The sequence below is a fragment of the Dysidea avara genome, chromosome 2 (genome assembly GCF_963678975.1).
Source record: "Dysidea avara chromosome 2, odDysAvar1.4, whole genome shotgun sequence".
NCBI lineage: Eukaryota > Metazoa > Porifera > Demospongiae > Dictyoceratida > Dysideidae > Dysidea > Dysidea avara.
This window is the reverse complement of record NC_089273.1, coordinates 46,679,854-46,701,477: the sequence shown is the minus strand read 5'-3', so window position 1 is coordinate 46,701,477 and position 21,624 is coordinate 46,679,854. Positions and strand designations below refer to the sequence as shown.

The 21,624-nt window shown below is 36.6% G+C and overlaps 1 protein-coding gene across 2 annotated transcripts in view; it reads right to left on the bottom strand.

Annotated features, from left to right (window-relative positions):
• Positions 1-5,113: 5,113 nt before the first annotated feature.
• Positions 5,114-21,624, bottom strand: part of LOC136247473 (kelch domain-containing protein 3-like) — a 71,281-nt gene continuing 54,770 nt past the window's right edge. For both annotated transcript variants that reach the window (XM_066039185.1, XM_066039184.1), the window contains exons 3-11: positions 21,509-21,624; positions 21,108-21,179; positions 20,972-21,050; positions 19,710-19,778; positions 19,588-19,656; positions 18,497-18,583; positions 8,695-8,803; positions 8,253-8,411; positions 5,114-5,305 (exon numbers count right to left, since the gene is read on the bottom strand). In XM_066039185.1, coding sequence (XP_065895257.1) covers positions 5,254-5,305; positions 8,253-8,411; positions 8,695-8,803; positions 18,497-18,583; positions 19,588-19,656; positions 19,710-19,778; positions 20,972-21,050; positions 21,108-21,179; positions 21,509-21,624 — 812 coding nt within the window. In that variant the 3' untranslated portion in view covers positions 5,114-5,253. The remainder of the gene's footprint in view (positions 5,306-8,252; positions 8,412-8,694; positions 8,804-18,496; positions 18,584-19,587; positions 19,657-19,709; positions 19,779-20,971; positions 21,051-21,107; positions 21,180-21,508) is intronic.

Here is a 21,624-nt window from a genome sequence, read left to right as displayed (position 1 = left end):
TTAGCCCTTGCCATAACAGCAGCATCTTTCCAATCATGAATCACACCATTGCAAGCAACAAACTAAATAGAGCAAAATATGTATCAAGCCCCTTCCTCTACTTTTTGTACAAGGGTCTATTCAGTTCACATGAAATACTTTAAGTACTTGTGCAACATTATTACGCATTCACGTGGTCTTGTCCTACTCCCCTGGTTATATAGATAGGATGTATTAAGAAATTTTAAAGCACAGGACTGGTGTGTTTGGTAAATGGATATAATAAACCTAAATAGTTTCAACACTTAAAGTAACAATGAAGGTGTACGGATTTATATCTAGCTGGCTCACATGGCCCAGACAGCAGCTTTCTTGGTTTACTATAGCTAGTTATACTAACTTTTAAAAATGCTAAATGGCCACATTGGATGTGGCCAGGGATGAAAACCTAACAATTAAGCCTAAAACACCAGACAAAATTTCAGGAAGATGCATTCAAGTCAGGTCAAAAGCTGTAAACCAAAGGCTAAGGTAAATTTTGTCTTTGACGCAGATCATCCAATAGTGAGTGCTTGTGTGACACCCCAGTGAAACAAACGTACACTAGGTCCCTATTAAAAGATGGTCACCAGTAGGTTGAAATATCCCTGAAGTAAATTATCACCATGCTTGTGCTAAGAATTCTGTTCATAGCATTTTTAAAACAGTACACTCAAGGATAATTGAAGGTAACAGAGGTGATGTGATACATAATGCATACATACCTCTGTTATCCTGGCAGACCAATTAGTCGCACATCATCTTCAGTCATCACAAGACTGGCTGCTGTCACCTATTGAGTTTGACATGTCTCAGTGCTTTATCAATGTGCCTATAATGTAGTGTTGTTACATAATGGTATGTAGAGGTGCATCAAACAATGTGAAAGTAACAAAAACTGTTTCAGAAATTGTAAGATTATGTGAGTTTCAGACCCTTGGGAAAGAGGCTACAGTATTATCCATTAGCTACAGTTATGCTATTCCTCTAGTAAAGAATACTTCAACTACGAACACTGCTGCAAAACCATCAACACCGTGCAACTGCATGGGACAATCTGAGCCTCTGCCCTTACTATAATTGACCAAGGCAGGTTGAAATATATCTGGAGTGAAGGAAATTGTTCCCATGTCTGTGTTAATAGTTCTGTTCATAGCATTAATAGCGGTATTGCAGCATAAAACATTACAACCAGGCATATTAAAGTGATCTTGGTGGTGATGTGATACATACTGCTGCATACATTACTTACCTCTGTTATTCTGGCAGACCCCTTAGTCACAGAACACTAGCTGGCTGCTGTTACCTCTCCCCATTAGATTCTATGTAACTGGTTTGATAAAGCGTGTCCTCAGTCAGTGCTTAATAATTATTTTATTAAAGCGCCTCTAACGCAATGTTGTTACGTAATTTTACATGGGGCATCAAACGATGTGAAAGTAACGAAACCCATTACAGGACTATACGGCATTAGATACTCTCCTCTCTTATTATTAACTCTTGGTAGAATGCTTTGATAATTGCAAAGTACATGCAGGGCTTTTATTTAGTTTCTTACTGGATGAACACCTATAGCTACAAACATGACAAACAAATTGCTTTCTTTCACCTATAAACACAGGCCATTGTCTAAATTACTAAGACATGCATTGTTAGGATTCTTCAGTGGATAGACACCCCTTAGGAATGATGTAATAATCACCTCAGCTCCACCTTGGTGATTATTACATCATTCCTTCAGGGTTGTTTATCTACTGAAGAATCCTAAAACACATGGCAGGTACCAGTACAAACTCATTTCATTGTCAGTTAGTTATAATCTCATGTAGAAAACTATAGGTTGTTTGTAGATTGTGGTATCTTAAGTATCTACATGGATCAGTCCCATTGTGGTAATGATATACTGCTAGTATGGACTGTAGTTGTTTACTGTTACCATCCATAGTGTGGACCATAGAGCAGCATTCAAGAAACAATATGATGCTTAGTGATGCACTGATAAGAGATTTTGTCAATTAGCCGATATTGAAATTCACATATAGTGGCCGATACTGATGACCAATCCGATATTTATGTTTACCAAAATTCCATTTATATTAGGTAAAATTGTGATTTTAAAACACGTATTGTTAGGAAAATAGTATTATCCAGGTCTGTTAAATTAATTGGCTAAGTATTAATCAGCTAAAAGTATAATGCAGAAATGTGGCCGATACACCAATGTCTGAGTATTCACCAATTAATTGGTGCATCACTAATGATGTTTTATTCTTTTGCCTGATGCAAAACTCTACACATGTACCAGCATGTGATAGGACAGGTATGAGACTACATACAGTTTGCACTTATGTGGTAAATTGTCATAGGGATATGTACATTACATGGCTTAGCTATATAGCTACATAGAGTTCTACTGTTCAGTTTACTTAAGTACAGTGAAATCTTGTTAATAGGGCCAGCTTTGGGACCCACAATAAGTGGCCCTACTAGTGAGGTGGACTTATTAATGAAAACCTCAGCCATAAACAAGTGGCCTTATTATCAAGGTTTTCAACAAATCAACACCTGGCTATAGTTGCTGTAACAGCTATATACATATACTACAAGTTTCATCATAATGCTCAGATAGGATTATTCGTTACTTGAGGCAAAATGGCTGCTAAAAGCATGAAGCACATTTCTAAACTATTGTCATAGATTTGGCAGATACTCAGGAAGTAACTTTTGCAGTGATACGTTTAACGTCTGTTCAGCTGGCCCCTTTATTAAGGGAATATTGTGTTAGTTTTACCAGTTTGGTCCTGCAGTATGTGGCCACTGGCCTTATAAATGAGGTGGCCCTATTCACAAAAATTAAATCAATGGACTTTCTGGACCTGGCCACTATAACAAGGTGGCCTTATAGATGACAATCACTGTGCAAAAAGTGGGATATAAGATGGTATTTCCAGTGGCTTATTGAATACAAATAAGCCTTAATATAAATCCTGTGTTATACTAATTTTATACTTTAGTATAATCCATACTATACTATTGCATATATGGTTTCAGTTTATTTACCACATTACCTTAAGTAGCTTATATCTAATATAATGTCAACACTATACCATCGCATATATGGTTTCAGTATATTTAACACATTAACTGAAGTCTTACAAGAGATTGTTAGTATAATACAGGTTATACCAAGCTTTTTTGTATTCAATAAGCCACTGGAAATACCATCTTATATCCCTCTTTTTTCACAGTGAATCCATACTTGACTTCTCGCCAGTTACAATGTGGTCAAGGATTAGGTTATCGACCTGGTTCAGTTGATATTTCTGGCAGTAGTTATGATCGCATTGATCAATATTATGAGATACATGTGTCTTATCAACTGTTGTTGGTGAAATGGAAAAGATTGCTGATCCATGAGTCAGTGTGACAAAGTAGATTGTAAAGATGCTGCTAGTGAAGGGTCAAGTGCATTGTCAAAGGCATATAAGAAGCTTGGAAGGCCTTACATGAGGGATTATGCAATTTCTTCATCAATCACCTCCCAGTTTATAATGAGCCCATTGATGTGCAAACTATTGGCAGATGCTGACTTCCTTGAAACCAGCACAACGTATAATGAACACACAGCTCACTTACCTTTTCAATGCCACTGTGTTTGACTATACAACAATGAAATGGGCAGTTGTGGCCTGCATGAGAGGTAACAAGGAATCATCTGAATTTTATTGTTTAGCTTTCAAGTTAATGTTTGATACATGTCAACAGGAGCATTCCTATTTTAAGGTGGGTGAAACTCTTAAAGGAATCATAGTTGATTGGAGTGATACCGAATCCAAAGGATTGCGGGAAGTGGTTGGTGAAGAAACTGCTGAACTGGTACTGAAAGGCTGTAGTGCTCATTGGACAAGATCTTACCAGAGAGTAACAGAAAGGGTGTACTCCAGTGTTTCAAAGGGAAACAGAAGAGCAGCGGTTGAGACCTTCTGCTTAATTGCAAAGAATATAATGATTGTAGCAGAAAAGCAGCATGTACTACAATTGTCTGATGTGTTGCATGATACAGGAATCATCAATTGAACAGCTTCTCATACCACTCTCTGAAGAGCAAATCGCAATTGTTTCTGGCTGTGATTGGTCAGGTGCCAAGCATTGGGTGGAATGGTGGACAAGAGAAAACCATTTACGAATGTTGAGCAAACCATTTACCAAGATGGCTCCAGGTATATGGAATAAAGCACCAAGAAGCACCAATGGTGTAGAAAGAGCCAATTCCTAAGCCAAGGATGGTGACAGCAGAAAAAACCTTTGTTTTGTGCAATACAGGCTTTGTATGAAGATAAGAATTTTGCTCAACAGTATGTTTAAGACATTTGGACATAACAGAGATAGAAGAAGAATACAACGACTAATGAACAAAGATACTCGTGGAGAATATCTAGCAGCAAATACAAACACTAACAACAACAATGAAACAGCAACAGCATGACAGTAATGGATGAACAGCTGATCAATTCCACTCATTCCTTCTACTAAACAAAGTTGTCCCAGAAAACGAGGAGTTAATTGTGCAAAGCTTGACAGTATATTAATAAACTGAAAGGCACCCTCTGAAATGTATGGATTGATGCTCAACAAGATATCCACCATACTGTAGCAATAGATAATCCCATACACAAATCCTGATGATATCTGAAAGTTGAAGTACATTAAACTAAACACACCAACTACCACTACAATCCAATACAAACAGGTCAACACTACCACTAACACTGTCATTCCAGTACCACAATGGTCTACCTTGTTTTCACCAGCTTATGTTCAACTAGCATAGTATTGCTTTAGCTACATCAATGTCAAGTCTTAGAACTGACAGAGCTGCTAGTGTTCTGAGTTAGCTAGCATAGTGGCAATCTTTGTCAAGCAATCCAGCTTTCCTCTGATATCATTTTATTTATACTAAATTTTTGATCACCAAAATTATTTGGATCGAAAATTTTTTAAGCACAAGCATTTTTATTGTCCGGTTCATGGTGTATTCACATAAAAGAACCAAATGAACACAATGGTAGATGCAACATGTCAAAGTGGACTTGTACTTCATGTTCATATATTTTAATAATAACTAGTAGATTTATAAATATAACTGAACTTAATTACAAAATATTCATAAAAAGTATGTTTATAAATAAACATTGGATTTTTACACACAGCACAATTATACATACAAAAGATAAATTATTTAAGATCTGTTTCACTTCTTTTTGAGTCTAGTGACCTTATCTTCTCACTAAAAAAAAAAAAAGAAGCTTAAATAAGTACATGAAACTTACAAATATATAATAATAAACAGTACAAACACACTTAACAATTTGAATATTCCAATTAGCAAATTCTTGGAATGTACCTAAATAATTTATTTCACTATACAGAATAGTGCACGGGCTGCCGGATTGCTACATGCATGGTCTTAATAATAGTATACGTACAGTGGAACCTCAGTTATCTGGACTCCACTAATCCGGATTCTCGGTAAAGTAAACTACAGAAATGACTGCTCTATTAGAGTAGTGACTGTTCTATTAGAGTAGTTGAAATAATTTTTTTTTTTAAATTTTTCTTTGTGCTATTGTAAGCATAGTTTCAGAGATACGGACTTTTCAGACTTATGGACTACCACTGGTCCCAAGGGGTTCAGATAACTGAGGTTCCACTGTATTATGTTTGTACATTACATAGGTTACAATATTTGGACCAGACCATTAATTTATGGTAACATTTAGAGATGCAACAACATATCGATATATCACGTTTTGTATCATTTTAAGACAATATTGCTGAATTGATACAAAGTCAAACCATATTGATATATCGCGTATTGTGATACATCGACATATCGTGGTTTGTTATTATGGCTGACAATCAAATTATTGTACATTGTGGTTAAACTGAATAGTATGTAATACTTCTCAAAAGAAAAAAAATAGCCCACCGATTTCCCTTAAAAACCACATAGACCATTGTTTAGACTCCACTTTGTATCGTGCAATATATTGCTGTATCGTGATACACCAGATGCAATACATTGGTACATCTAAACACTGTATCGTTGCAACTCTAGTAGTATTTCATATGCTTTCTTTTAGCCCTGGTTGTGAATTTATCACTGGTTTTGATTGAGTGTAGAGGTTTTCAGAACAACTTGAGAATACATATTAACTATTATCAAGAGTTTATAATGTGTTGGAAGAGTATCGAACTTTGCTATACCCAGTGAAAAATGAGCCTGTAAAGTAGCCCACATATCTTTGTGTCCTCTCGTAAATCTGACTACTGTTGATTACCCAGATTTAACACCTTCTTAGTTTGGTTGGGTGGTCCGTATTGAATCCCTATGGCTAAAACCCCATCTAGACGTGTCACTGACTATCAGTTTTGAGAAAGGCGACCATGATGAAATCTCGTATAAGCTATCACACGCGAAGTTGATATCTATGGCTTTCCAAGTTTGCTGGCTGTGTTTTTCTCTTTGTACTAAGTTTCTTTGTGCATTGTGCAATACTTTTCTTAAGTACACTGTTCTTTCACTTTGTACCTTCAGTCTCTCAACGTACATGTGTGGACCCACTGCACTTAATTAGTTACCTATCGACACAAATCACAGAGTCTTTTTAACAATGCCATAGGACTTTTATTACTGGAACATTTTTCACAAGGTATAGCATAGTTCGACACTCTCCCTACACCATTATAAACTCTTGCTATTATGCAAATATTTACAGACTACTGGGGTACAGACCATTAGGCATTTTACAGGTTTTTGCAATTGAAATCATTGCCTTTGCAATTGAATTCGTCGGTTTTGCAATAGAATTCGTCCTGTTTGCAATTGAATTCGTCGGTTTTGCAATTGAATTCGTCGGTTTTGCAGTTGAATTAGTCGGTTTTGCAATAGAATTCGTCGCGTTTGCATTACAATTTGTCATCAACAAACCAACCGTTCATTAAGAGACAAATTATTTATGCCATGGAGAGTTACACTTGAGACACTAGAAGGTAATTGAAGCTGGTAGTAAGCGAAGCTGATAGCTGCCTGACAAGTTAATTACGAATGGCATAGTAGAGTTTGGAATGTTGCTGGATAGGCTGTAGAGGAAGAATTATTGCCTTATAAAGAGTTGTTTACTACTGCTGTACTTGAACAAGTTCTTGTAGCAGCTGCTACATCATGTTTTCGTGTTTGCTCCAGCTGCCATTCTTGTTATGGACAAATTTAACTGCAAAAGCGACGAATTCTATTGCAAAACCGACGAATTAAATTGCAAACGGGACAAATTCAGTTGCAAAACCGACGAATTCAATTGCAAACGGGACTAATTCAATTGCAAAAGCAATGAACTCAATTGCAAACAGGACGAATTCAATTGCAAAGTCACCGAATTCAATTGCAAAAACCTGTATTAGCATCTTGAAAACTACCATTAAATGTGGCTGATAACAGACTGTACTGTTTAACAGTTCACATCAGCAGTTTTGATTAGGGAGTCTGGTGGCTCCAGCTTTTTAATCACAGCTTGTTTAAAGTAAACTCCTGTGCTGGTAGTTTAAAAGACCAACACTTTAAATTCAACACTATAGTAGGTGCCTAATCAACATGCACGTCATATATACACTGATCTTACAATGTACCTACCATATATGTAGTAAAAAACTTTGGCAATAAAAAAAATGCCGAATAGGGTTTCAATCGCCAAACTTTTTTCGATCAATTGTTTTAGTAGCAATCACATGAGCAGATATAGCGAGACCATAATTATTGCATCACTGAAATCAGTCCTGCAATAATACACTACTGCAGTGTAGCTACCAAGAGATAAGAAATAGCACAGATATACTACGTGATAACCTGCCTGGCAATGAGCGTGGCTTCACTGTGTGAGAGTGCAGGTTCACTATTAAAGTTAACAATGCTTTCAACATTCATACCACTGGCAAATAGCACGCTTGCATGTGGTACTTTCATGTAGAGATAGTGTACTTATCCGCTCCTTTATTCGTTCGATCAGATAATGCACACATTAATTCAGATTGAGTCCCCATTCACCAGAGTTTTTCTACCAATTTTTCAATAGTGGATTTGTTCGCTGTACTGTATGTCAATAGTAAGTTCCTAGCTGCAGTAGTGAGGAACTTACTAAAACTAAAACTAAAACTTTATATTAGACATTAACACTCACATATAAGCAATCAGAAGAGAAGGTAATACTGCATAGTTAACTCCATGTTCTACTATACATGACACACACAGCTCTTGTAGTGATGGTAAAATGTTGAGAATGTAAGTGTCTGAACGATCCACTAATAGTTCTCTTCCTTTATGTCCAACAGGCTGAGGACTACAAAGAGATAATGAAAGAGTAGCTTAATGATGCACATTAATTGGAATTATACATACAGCAGTATGTGCGTACAAAGGTTTGCTTCATAGCACCTATCAGCTGACAAAATAACTCCATTTGAAACACCTCATTAAAATAATATATCCTTACATATGCGTAAACCTTGGACTCTATTGAAATGTTGGCAAAACAATTCAACAACAACTCAAACATAGTAAATACAAACAAAAGACTTATACAGTAGAGTAGCCACAAAGGACGGTATATACTGTTACAGTACCTTGTTCCTCCAAATATTATTATTTCTGTTCCAACTAGAGCACACGCAGAACGTCTCCTAGCACAAGGGTACTCTCCCCATGGCCTGACCTCTGTGATGTGGTTAGTAGCTGTATACAGAAGGATAACACAAGAAAATAATTATGGTATTACGTGGATAAGAAAATCTAATCCAAAACAGCCAAGCTGCAAAAAAAAGGGTGCGGCCCTGAGAAAGGCTATGGTGAAAAAAGATGTGAAATCCAAGGTGGCGGCCAAGAAATGGCTGTGATGGTAGGTTAATGGTAAAAATTTTAATAACAACAATTCAGGTGAATTTAGTGCCGCACAAAATTCACCTGAATTGTCATTATTAAAATTTTTACCATTAACCTACCATCACAGCCATTTCTTGGCCGCCACCTTGGATTTCACATCTTTTTTCACCATAGCCTTTCTCAGGGCCGCACTCTTTTTTTACAGCTTGGCTGTTTTGGATTAGATTTCACTTTTTTTTGTATTTGTATACCCCAAAGCCGGCCATGGCCGGCTTTAGGGCTTTTTAACCTATCATTTTTTTTCTTTACTACAGGAAGAAGAAAGGATGAAGCAGGGTGATTTCTTTGTAGCTGACCTCTCTGCAAGGTGATCCTTCTATCTATTCTCTCTACCGGATGACTTGTTTGTAGCTGAACTCTCTACAGGGTGATTTGTTTGTAGCTGAACTCTCTACAAGGTAACTTCTTCTAGCTGATCTTTCTACAGGGTGATTTGTTTGTAGCTGAATTCTCTACAGGGAAATTTGTTTGAAGCTGAACTCTCTACATGGTAGTTTATTTGTAGCTGAACTCTCTACAATGTAACTTCTTCTAGCTGAACTCTCTACATGGTGACTTGTTTGTAGCTGAACTCTCTACAGGGTGATTTGTTTGTAGCTGAACTCTCTACAAGGTAACTTCTTCTAGCTGATCTTTCTATAGGGTGATTTGTTTGTAGCTGAATTCTCTACAGGGCGATTTGTTTGCAGCTGAACTCTCTACATGGTAGTTTCTTTGTAGCTGAACTCTCTACAATGTAACTTCTTCTAGCTGAACTCTCTACGGGTGGCTTGTTTCTAGCTGATCTCTCTACAGGGTGACTTGTTTCTAGCTGAACTCTCTACAGGTGATTTGTTTGCAGCTGAACTCTCTTACATGGTGGTTTCTTTGTAGCTGAACTCTCTACAAAGTGACTTCTTCTAGCTGATCTATCTACAGGATGACTTGTTTCTAACTGAACTCTCTACAGTGCGATCTGTTCATAGCGGAACTTTCTACTGGGTGATTTGTTTGTAGCTAAACTCTTTGCATGATTGTTTCCTTGTAACTGAACTCTCTACAAGGTAACTTCTTCTAGCTGATCTCTCTACAGGGTAATTTGTTTGTAGCTGAATTATCTACAGGGTGATTTATTTGAGCTGAACTCTCTACATGATGGCTTCTTTGTAGCTGAGCTCTCTATTAGGTACTTTCTTCTAGCTGATCTGACTACAGGGTGACTTGTTTGTAGCTGAATTCCCTACAGAATAACTTACAATGTAATATAACTGAGTAAATTATACATGCAGCTGAATGCTTTATTAGGGTGACTGTTCTATTAGAGTATCTCGATCTCGCATTTGCTGCACGTAGTTGCCTTTCGAATCATAACTCAGTGATTTGTAATCCGATTCTTCTGTACTACTGTAAGGACTTTCTATGATGATTATTCCAGCTACATACTGATTTTCAGCTTGTTGCTCTAAGCGGTTTGCCTGGTAGACACGAAAACTAATAGTTTTTTTATTCATAAAAATCGATCATGTAATTTTGACACAGGTTGGGTTTTGTGTCATATCTCCATGGTCTTTATCCTGATTCTTTTCAAACCACAAAAAGGCACTCCTATGATGGTTGCTCCATCTACATATCAATTTTCAACTGATTCCTCCAAGGGGTTTACCCTGTAGGCGTGCCAGACCTTCGACATTATTTTACACAAATAATCGGTCATAACTCCGTGAATGTTCATCAGATTCCTACCAAAGTTGGTACGGAGATCCGCATTGATGAGCCCTTTAAGTGTGCCAAATGTCAGCCCAATCCGAGCATGCATTCGTGTTTTATGGCGAATTTTGCGAAGTGTGCGAAATGAAGATGAAGAAGAAAAAAAATGAAGAAATTAATAAAACGAAATTTTGTTCGCTTGTATCTCGAAAATGGCTGGAGCGATTTTCTTCAAATTTGGTATGTAGACTCCCCTAACTGGGCGGCACGTCTCTAGCAAATTTGGTTCCAATCGGATAAGGGATCACAGAGCTACATAGGTGTGAAAATTGCGTTTTCTTTCTTCCTGTTAATATACTCACGGTGTGGTACGCCGACTTCTTGGGCCGCACGACACACTACCGTGTGTCTTGATACCAGTGGGTTATCATACACTACAATAGTAGTGTATAGTAGGGACCACAAAGGAGTAGGCGTGGCCCATGGCATAAGATGACCAAAAAACCAGCCTCAATTTTTCCTTACAATGATGAGGCAGTATTGGTGAGGTAAAACTAAGCCCAAACAAGTTTTCAGATCGACCCAAAACGCTTTCACCAAGTTGATACGGAATTTTTTTTTTAACTTTATTCAATCGAATTTTCTACTTACTGATGCCTTCAGACAAGCGTAACTTGATAACGGCTAACACTGCGGGCCTGATTTTTCACTGTTCCACGTCGCTTCAGCCCAACAGGTGCCTTTTGGCATGCCAATGCATTCTTCATGGACTTACCAGTGTCCTCCTTTGTGTCCCATTCATCTTTGCTGACAACGAAAAGTGTCAATTTGGCATTAGCACGTGATTGTTTCCCTTTGTAACGGAAACAAGAACGGAAATTGTCCGTATTGGTCATAGTGGCTGTTTTGATAGCAGAGGTGCTTTTCTTGATTTGTACTGCTGTGTAATGGGTTGAACATAGCCGACAACAAAGTGTAATGGTTACTTCACTTTTCAGATGATAATTGATATAACTGGGGCACGCGTGGCACCATTTCTTTCAATATGCGTGGATTGCAGAGGTGCTTTTCGAACAGTTCTTGCTTCAAAATGCTGCATAACGGGTTGAACAAAGCTGACAACGAAGCGTAATGGATACTTCACTTTTCAAACGATAATTGGGACACGCGGTGCCATTTCAGATGCGGAACACATGGGTTCACCAGTCATAATAATTATTTACAAAAAAAAAAGTTTACGAACAAGTACACAGACACACAGTAGGGATATAAACACTTCTTATTGTTTTACTGTGATTAAATATCATGCACTACTGTAGCTTGCTTCAGTACTTTTTATCGATGTGTATGGTCCATACTCTAGTTGAAAATTCCAAATTTTTCTGTTTACTTGTATGTAATCATATGTATGCACTGTGTGTTCAATTTAGTGACAACATTTCATCAAAAGAAGATTGTATTGCATGTCACATTTTCACTCACTCAGTCACAAATGTGTACACAGGAAATTGTATTACTCTCATGGGCATATTTAGTTGGTAGTTTGTGTGTAGCATGGTTAACCAGATTTTCCAACTTCTTGGAACTAAATTTCAGTGATGCGTGACTGCGTATATACTTGAATAAGCTGAATAGGTATCCAATAATAATAATATTATTATCAAAGAGACTGGATGTCAGGAAATACTTATGATCACCTTTCAATGTAGATATATTTAAATTTTTAATGATCAACTGTATGTTCTGTTAGAGCACGTGATTGCTCTATTAGAGTATCTCAATCTTATGAATGCACTTCCAATGCTAATTAGGGAAAAGCAGATATCCCCTAATTCTTCACTATGTCATTTTCAAGGTCTTTATTTGACCTGGCAAAAATTAATACATATGTCTGGATATGTATTTTGGGAACACTAATAATAATGAAGAGCTAAACTACATTGCATACTCAAGTGACTTTTATAAACTCAGGTGATACAATTGATTGTGGGTTTTAGTTACTGTGCTAAAGATACATAATTTATACTCATTGGTATTCTCACTCAACTAAGTTAGACCATTTAATGTGCTGATATGTACGGACAGTACAATCAACTAAACAACTATGAGGTACACATTCATAACCAAAAGTAGAGACAATACTATAATAAAAACTAGATTTCCTTAGTGTCATTTTCATACATTGGTGTTGGACAATTGGAAACAGTGGAAATGGAAACCAGAAACGGAAAGTGGAAATGGAAAACGGAAATGGTCAAATCGTCATATAAATGTACCCTAGAGTAAAAACCCTTGTATAGTGGCCACCTCTTAAAGACCACCTTCTTATAAAGACCACCTCCATACAAAGACCACTTTGTAATTAGATTTCAAAGATGGCTAAAGCATACTGACCTTATAAGACAACTTCATGGTCACCTTTATAAAGAGCACCCTCTTTACAAAGACCACCTCTCACATTTTAATAATATCTAGGTTCCAAACATCTATTTCACGACTTATCAAAACAGCCAGGTCAGCTAAAAAATACTATGCTCTTACATCATCTCTTTATGAGACCTCATTTTTTGTTGATACAATAGGTTGTAGTGTACTAGCCATATTTCACTTGCATAGACTAAGGACTTGGTACATTCTGGTACAAACTAAGCAATAATGGTAGATTACTTGAGTGAAGTGTAGACCAAAATATGGGAGATGACATTGACCTCTTTCTATGAGTCATGAAAGACATGTTTGAAGCTTATAAAATATTACCATGTAAAGAGATGGTCTTTATAAAAGGTGAACACGAAGTGGCCTTACCTATCTTTAGAACCTAATTACAATGTAGTCTTTGTACAGATGTGGTCTTTAAAAGTGATACTAAGTGAGGTTTTACCCTAAGACCGTAAGAACCTAGCTGTTTTGATAAAGTCATGGAATACAAGCTTGGAATCTTATTACAATGTGAGAGGTGGTCTTTGTAAAGAGAGTGGTCTTTCAGCGGACCATGAAATGGTCTTATAAGGTCAGCTATCTTTGAGATCTAATTACAACATGGTCTTTGTATGGAGGTGGTCTTTATAAGAAGGTGGTCTTTAAGAGGTGGCCACTAAACAAGGGTTTCACTCTAGGGTACGTTTATATAACGATTTGACCATTTCCGTTTTCCACTTTCCGGTTCCGGTTTCCATTTCCACTGTTTCCAATTGCCCATTGGTGTCAGTATTGGGAGTAATGCGTTATGTAATACTATTACTTTTGTGGTAACTAAGTAATATAACGAAATACGCTATAAAAACAGGTAATATAACTCAAATTACTATACTTACAAATGTAACGCGTTACTTAAGTAATATACGTAGTTACTGTAACGAGTCTAATATTATATAATATTATTACTACAAGTAACAAAGTTACTAATCTCGTTAGTAATCCACTGAGTAACGCCTAGCCACAACTAAGTAATGAAGCCTACTGAATGAAGCTTATTCACCAGCTTCTTACTTATAACCAAGATTTATACATTACCCAACAATGCCATCATCATGTTACGTGATAAGGTGGTAGCTTCACACGTGACAGCTTAAGGTCGTGGACACAAAGTAATATAATATGTAATATTATTACAGTTACTTTATTTTATGGGTAATATGTAACTGTAACTAAATAGTTCAGTTGCAAGTAATATGTAATATGTAACTAGTTACTAAAAAAAAGTAACTGTTTCAGCACTGATTGGTGTTCAATAGAGTGCTTCCATTAACAATCTTTAAATTGAATAATGACACTGGAGAAGCCACAGCTATCTCCAACTTACTTAATAATACAGGAATATTGCCAAGACCAAGCAGCACCAAATTCACCTGAATTGTCATTATTATTTTTTTTACCATTAACTAGCCATTTCTCGGCTGCCACCTTGGATTTCACATCTTTTTTCACCGTGGTCTTTTTGGGGGCGGCATCCTTTTTTACAGCTTGGCTGTTTTGAATTAGATACCACTTCTTTTTGTATTTGTACTCCAAAGTGGGCTTTTTTTAGCGTGTCTTTTCTCCACAGAAAGAAGAAAAAGAGTTTAAGCAGATTTTTAATATTTCAACTATATTTGATTTTATCACTAATTTTATACAATATTTATTACATGCCAATTCTTCTCTGTAGGATAACTGGTTTGCAGCTGATCTCTCTACCAGCTGACTTGAAATGTAGCCAAACATCTACAGGGTGACTTGTTTGTAGCTGAACTCTCTACAGGGTGGTTTCTTTGTAGCCAAACTCCCTATACAGTAACTTCTTTTCAGCTGATCTTTCTATAGGGTGACTTGTTTTTAATTGATCTCTCTCTACAGGGTCAATTGTTTGTAGCTGATCTCTCTACAGAGTGATTTGTTTGTAGCTGAACTCTGTAAAAGGTTAGTTAATCTTTCTACACAATGACTTGTTTCTAACTGAGATCTCTGTACAGGCAATTTGTTTCTAGTTGATTTCTCTATAAAGTAGCTTGTTTGCATCTGAACTCTCTACAGTGTTATTTCTTTTTAGCTGAACTCTCTACAGGGATTATTTGTCTAGCTACTCTGATTTGGTTGTAGCTGAACTCTACATGGTAACTTTTGTAGCTGAAATGTTTATCAGATTAACTGTTTGTATCTGAATTCCCTATAGAATAACTTGCAATGTAATATAATTCTATAATGGAGTAAGTTATAAATGTAGCGGAATGCTCTATTAGAGTGACTGTTCTATTAGAGTATCTTGATCTCGCATTTGCTACACGTAGTTGGCTTACAAATCATAACTCAGTGGTTTGTAATCCAATTCTTCTGTACTACTGCAAGGACCTTCTACGATGATGTTCATTGCTCTAAGCAGTTTGCCTGGTAGGAGTGAAAATTAATGGTATTTTTTATTCACGACGTTTGATCGCGTAACTGTTATACACCTTCGATTTTGAGTCATATCTCCAGAATCGTTATATCGATTCCACCAAAAGGCACTTCTACGATGGTTGGTCAATCCACGTATTGATTTTCAACTCATTCCTCAAAGCGGTTTACCCTGTAGGTGTGACAACAAATCAAACTTGCTTTAAGCGAACAATTAGTCACAACTCATGAACTGTTCATCAAATTTACACCAAACTTGGTACTAGGATTCAACCTTAGACTCTTTTTGAGTGTGCCAAGTTTCAAGGTGATCAGTTAACGCATTTGTGTTGTATATAAGTGTGTGAAAAGACAAAGAAAAAAAGCGAAGAACTAAAAATGAAATTTTAACAATTCATATCTCAGAAATGGCTGGGGCGATTTTCTTCAAATATAGTATGTGGGGTGGCCTACCTAGTGGGAACCTCTGCAGTGAAACTGGTTCCAATTGGATTAGAGATCACAGGGCTAAAAAGGTGTGAAATCACATCCTCTTTCTTCCTGTCAATATACTCACGGTGTGACACGCCAGCTTCTTGGGCCACACAACACAATACTGTGTTTCTTGATGAGATTATAATTTGTAATACAACGTACTCATAAATGACATGTATGTGATACATTTCACCACTTTTAAATGTTGTCCCAAGGTCTTTACCATTTATTTGTCAGACCTGGAAAAAATTATTAATGATGATGCAGTCACTGATGTTTTAAGAGTCATCATTCAGTATGCTCACTATTCATACATATACAAAGGTGGAGTAACTGATTGTGGGTTTCAATTTTTATGCTAAAGATATTAAGTTTCCCATGTTATCACACATTTGCCTGTGTTCCACGCAAACCATAAATTTCATGCAGTTAAGAGGTTTTGTAAAGTGCCCATACATAGCATCTGTATGTACGTATGTGTAAAGTCTACCGAATAACCTTGCAGGGTTATACTTATGGTAAATGTAGCAAGGAGTAAGCTATCAATAGTGTTAGCTTACCTGTTAAGCAGTCTTCGTATTATACCAGCAGGAACAACAAAAGGATTAGTTTGTACAATGGCTAAAGTTGAGAGCAAAGATGCTTAATGTATTGATCATAACTCGAGAATATAACAGCCTACAAGTCGCAGTTAACAGAGTATGTTCATTATGAGCATCAATGTGTAATGTTCATCATACATGAATAGTGGCGGATCTAGGATTTTTGATGGTTTTCTGGGAGCTAAATAGGTGTACTATATTTCTCCATAAAGCCATTGCATTAGTGTAACATTAGTATAGCTAATGTAGCTACGTACACTATTGTACTACCATTTGGACATCCTTACTTGCTCTTTTAGCAAAGAAAGATAATGATTTTTCCTTCCTTTAAGTTCTTATCACTGTCTCTTCTCTTTCGTTTTCTCATTTTGAACTCACGCAGAAACAAGCGCCTGAAAAATAATTATCGAGTGAGCAGGTGAGCTGCTGTGCATTTGATCTAGTCGGCCTAAGAGATGGAAAAGAAGACATACTGTATGTTAAATGTTACTGTTACGATAAAGAGCTATTTATGACAGCCTACTCAGCCAGCATTACTGTTAAAAGTGAAATTCTGAAAGAGGGTTTCTGTTGAAACTACCAAAACCCTTCTAGATCCACCATTGGTATTTAAAAAACCTATGCTTACAAGTGAGCAGACGATTTGTTCATTTGTACACAGAGTGTGTACAGAAATAAAGATGACATTTTAAAAATTCTTGATGAGCACTACTACAGACAAATACTACGGTAGAGATAGTGAGCCATTAATTTGTTGAGTATACAAATGCTAGGTAGGTGTGGATGCATGTCTGGAATCGTTTTTGTGTTAATATGCACATATCTATGTACCTATGTGTGACCATACACACTCACATAAACAAAACAGTAAGCAAGTGAGAATAAAATGCATGCCTTCCGCACAGGTAACCTTTGATCTAATGTGGCTTCTTTTCTGGTACAGCAACTGTCTACAGACTTTGTGAACAACTAGTACGCAGCTATTCCCGCATTGTATGAATGACAAGCTGGAGAAACCAACAAAACTTAACACTGCAGCTGAAGGTGTGACCACAACAGACAAGCTGGAGACAAAGCCAACATACAAATATTACATCTTTAAAATTGTATGTTAAAGAAGTTCATTAACTAGAATGAATTTGTGACACAATAAGGCTATCAATATAGAAAATTAAATGACTACAAGCTCCTTAACAAGACAAACACAGATATAAACCTCACTCCAAGTGTAATATAAACTTTGTTATAGAACTTTGCGTGGGCGAGATCAAAGGAAAAAGTGTACTTTAAATTTCATAAAGTACACTCTCAGCCAGCCAACTGCTTCATCGACCACAAAGAGTGCTTTATTGCACCGCAAAGAGTGCTTTATTCGTTCAATAAAGCACTCTTTGCGGTGCATATACGTATACGTAATTTCACTGTTACCAGTTTTCCAATGCTTACAATAAGCCTTACATGAATAGTAAGCAATGATACTTAAGTTGCACATAAACAAGCAAACGTCACTTCAGCAGTCACATAACACTTAGCGTTCATTTCAAGGTCTTTATTGTATAGAACCTGCCAAAAATTATGTCAGACCGACATCAATGTGGCCATTTTATTATTAACTGCTGATGTGACATACCACAGTCACATACTTATAGTCACAGGTAACCTATTTGATTGTGGGTTTTAGTTATTGTATATTGTACTAAAGATGCATAAGTTATAGTTGTTCAAGTCTCCAATATTCACAAGGTTATCAGATAAGCCATAAAACTAACAGTGAAGAGGTTTAGACTTATATGTAGATATTACACCATTTAGTACCATGATCATTCACACCACACTTGACTTAGTTACTTACCAGTATTTAGAATGAATAGGTCAGCAAAGTGTTTCTTCATTTTGTTATTGAATCCAGCGAAGTACACAATGTTTCCTGTACAGCAAACTGTGGAGTGTATAATATGTAAAATGTGAAATTATTAGCACTTCATAGAATTTTACAGCGTGTTTATACAATACGGGAATTCTTAAGCGGGGGATAATTTGTTATTGTAATTTAATTCCTAAAACTACGCATCAAACATATCAAAAGTTTGTTCACTGGGTTATTTGGAGAACTTTAAATAAACACTGTAACTACAGTGGCTTACTTCAAAAAGTGATGAGCAACAGTGACTTGTTTTTCCATGTTTGAAATTCTTGCCAGATGTTTAATTTAAACTGTGGATTTAATCACACGAGGCCCAAATGGCAAAGTGAATAGTACTGAGTTATGGATTATTTTGTAAAGATATACAAAGAGTTGGTGTGTTTCCATACTTACGCGGCTAGTTTTGGCCTCACTGTTTAGCGTTAGGGTAAAACCCTAGGTATCATTTAATCCTTGCAATATCACAAGCAGTATGATGTAAATTGTGTAACCATAGGCCGTACATATGTACGTTTCTATAAAACTACAATCTTTATTGCTCCTACACAATTTAAAAATCTTTATTACTCTTATTCTATGCACTAGTAACCTTGGCACACAACACAATACAGGAGTTGGTACATATTTTGATATTATCACTGGTTACATTAATGAGCACATATTTATACTTGTATTATGAACGTACGTACTTAGTCCCTCATCTGGCTACCAAATATTTTTATGGAAAAGTGGACTTTTGACTTAACTTACTGAAATATCTCACATAACTCAAAATGAATGCAACTTCTTGTTGTGTTCTAACTTGAAAAGTTGTTTAATGATTGCATCCAGCTACGTACCAATGGTACAAACTCATTAACAGAATAACAATAAATGGAAACGAGAAAACCAACAGTTAACTGTACGAAGCTAAAAGCTAAATACATATGTACCAAACGTAAAATTACAATAGTAGCTCAACAAGTGCATGGAGCACTTTCTCTAGTACACACACATACATTATGTGTATGCGTACATACCTGCACAATGGCTTCTTCTTCCCACAGGTTTGTACCCTGTAGTAATCATCTCACTCCATACAAGTTTATCTGTCAGTATAAACTTTAGTAGGTTTTGTGGTACAATAATTGTAGGGACATACTTAAATCATAACAGTAGAATTTATCGTCATATATATCACGAGCAGAAAATATAGGAGCCAGTTCATCAGCTGTGGGAAGATTATAACAAAAACAGTGACACAGTAATACGTAAGCACCTTGACTGACACCTGTTTATTGGAAATACTGTAGTCAAATATTAAATACAATAGCTATATGAAAAACAAGTTTTTAATGATTCTGATGCAAGCCAGAGTTGCGGATTGCGAAGCACCCGTCTTACTGAAGGCAGCAGGCTGATCTTAGTGTGATTCAAACTTATGTAGTATGCTGACATCCATAAGAGTTGAGCTTTGTTATGTAACCATCCTACGTAATTTTTTCTATATAGGTTATTTAATTTGATGGATGAGTCGGTCAATGAACAGCTACATCATGTACATACACATTAATCCATAGGCTGTTGTTCAATGCTTCCTGGGTTTAACCCTTAAACCTGCACTATAGAACTTTTGTGGGATGGGTATTTACACATTACAAGCATACATGGCAGGTAACTTAACTTCTACAGCATAAAACTAAACACTGGTCGAAAGTCTGTTCACTGGGCTACTTGAAGAAGTTTAAATGAACACTGTAACTACAAAAACTTACTTGTTACGAAGCATTGAAGGATGGTGATGAACGATGCTGTGAATTGATCTTCTTGGCACATGTTTAGTTTCGATTATGAGTTTAATCAGGTGATCGATACAGGCCTGACCGAGAATTTAATGGAGAAGCAAGTAACATTTGTTTCAAGTTAATAGAAGCAATCACCATCGAGTTGTGGATCATATTATAAAAGTATGTACGTAAACAGTTTGCACATTTCTTAAGGATTTAAATGATACCTCGGGTTTTACCCTAATGCTAAGCACTCTCAGGCTAAAACTTGCTGTGTAAGCAGTTTTCCAGAAATTATACCACAAAAAGAATCTCGTAAATTGTGTAGCAATAGGAACTACTCTACAAAAGTTACAGGGCTTTGTCTAAGACATGCGTATCAGATCCACTTTTCTGGATTGTGCAGGTTTAAGGGTTAAATTCTTTTCACTGTAACTTACGTACAAACTTATTGTTTAAGGTATGTGCAATTCATAGGTTGGTGTCAATAGCTAGTCTATGGTGTCTTCAAATTGTCACCAATGATCAGTCTCAGTAGAGCCGGCCAATGACAAAAGAGTTTCAAATATTAGAACTGAGTGCATGCACAATATTGGTGCTGTTACAATGTGTTGTTATTGACACTGATTTGGCTTACATCTTCCTCCAAACACAATAATCTTGTTCTGACCAACAGCAGTCGCAGTGTGAAAGTCTCTCTCAACTACACGTGCACCCTACAAGAGTTATAACAAGTGTCACTGTGGCTTATATGGATGTGTACCTATACAAACCTTATCTGGATATTCTGTCCACATTAGGGTCTCCAGATTAAGACCATACAATGTATTAGTGAACTGTGACTCCTGTGGAAACAATACATACATATCCTCTATATACATTACCACTACACATGCACAAAAGCTCTTGATGTACGCACAAGTACAATGCAAACAAAGTAACACATCTACTTGATCGGAGTCATTCAACATAAACGTACATACAGACAGACATTGTGCTATACCCTAACTACACATGTACGTACATACAGCATGTACACACAACGTACGTATATAGCCACACTACACTACACTACACACTACATAACACTACACACTACACTACACACTACACTACATAACACTACACTGCACTACACTGCACTACACATACAACACAAACACTATTGATATACCATTTCACAGTATCCACCATGGATGAACATCACTGAGCCAATAACTGTACAACCATGACCATCCCTGGCTGCTGGGACTTGCCCACTTGTGTCACAAACAATCCAACTGCTTGAGG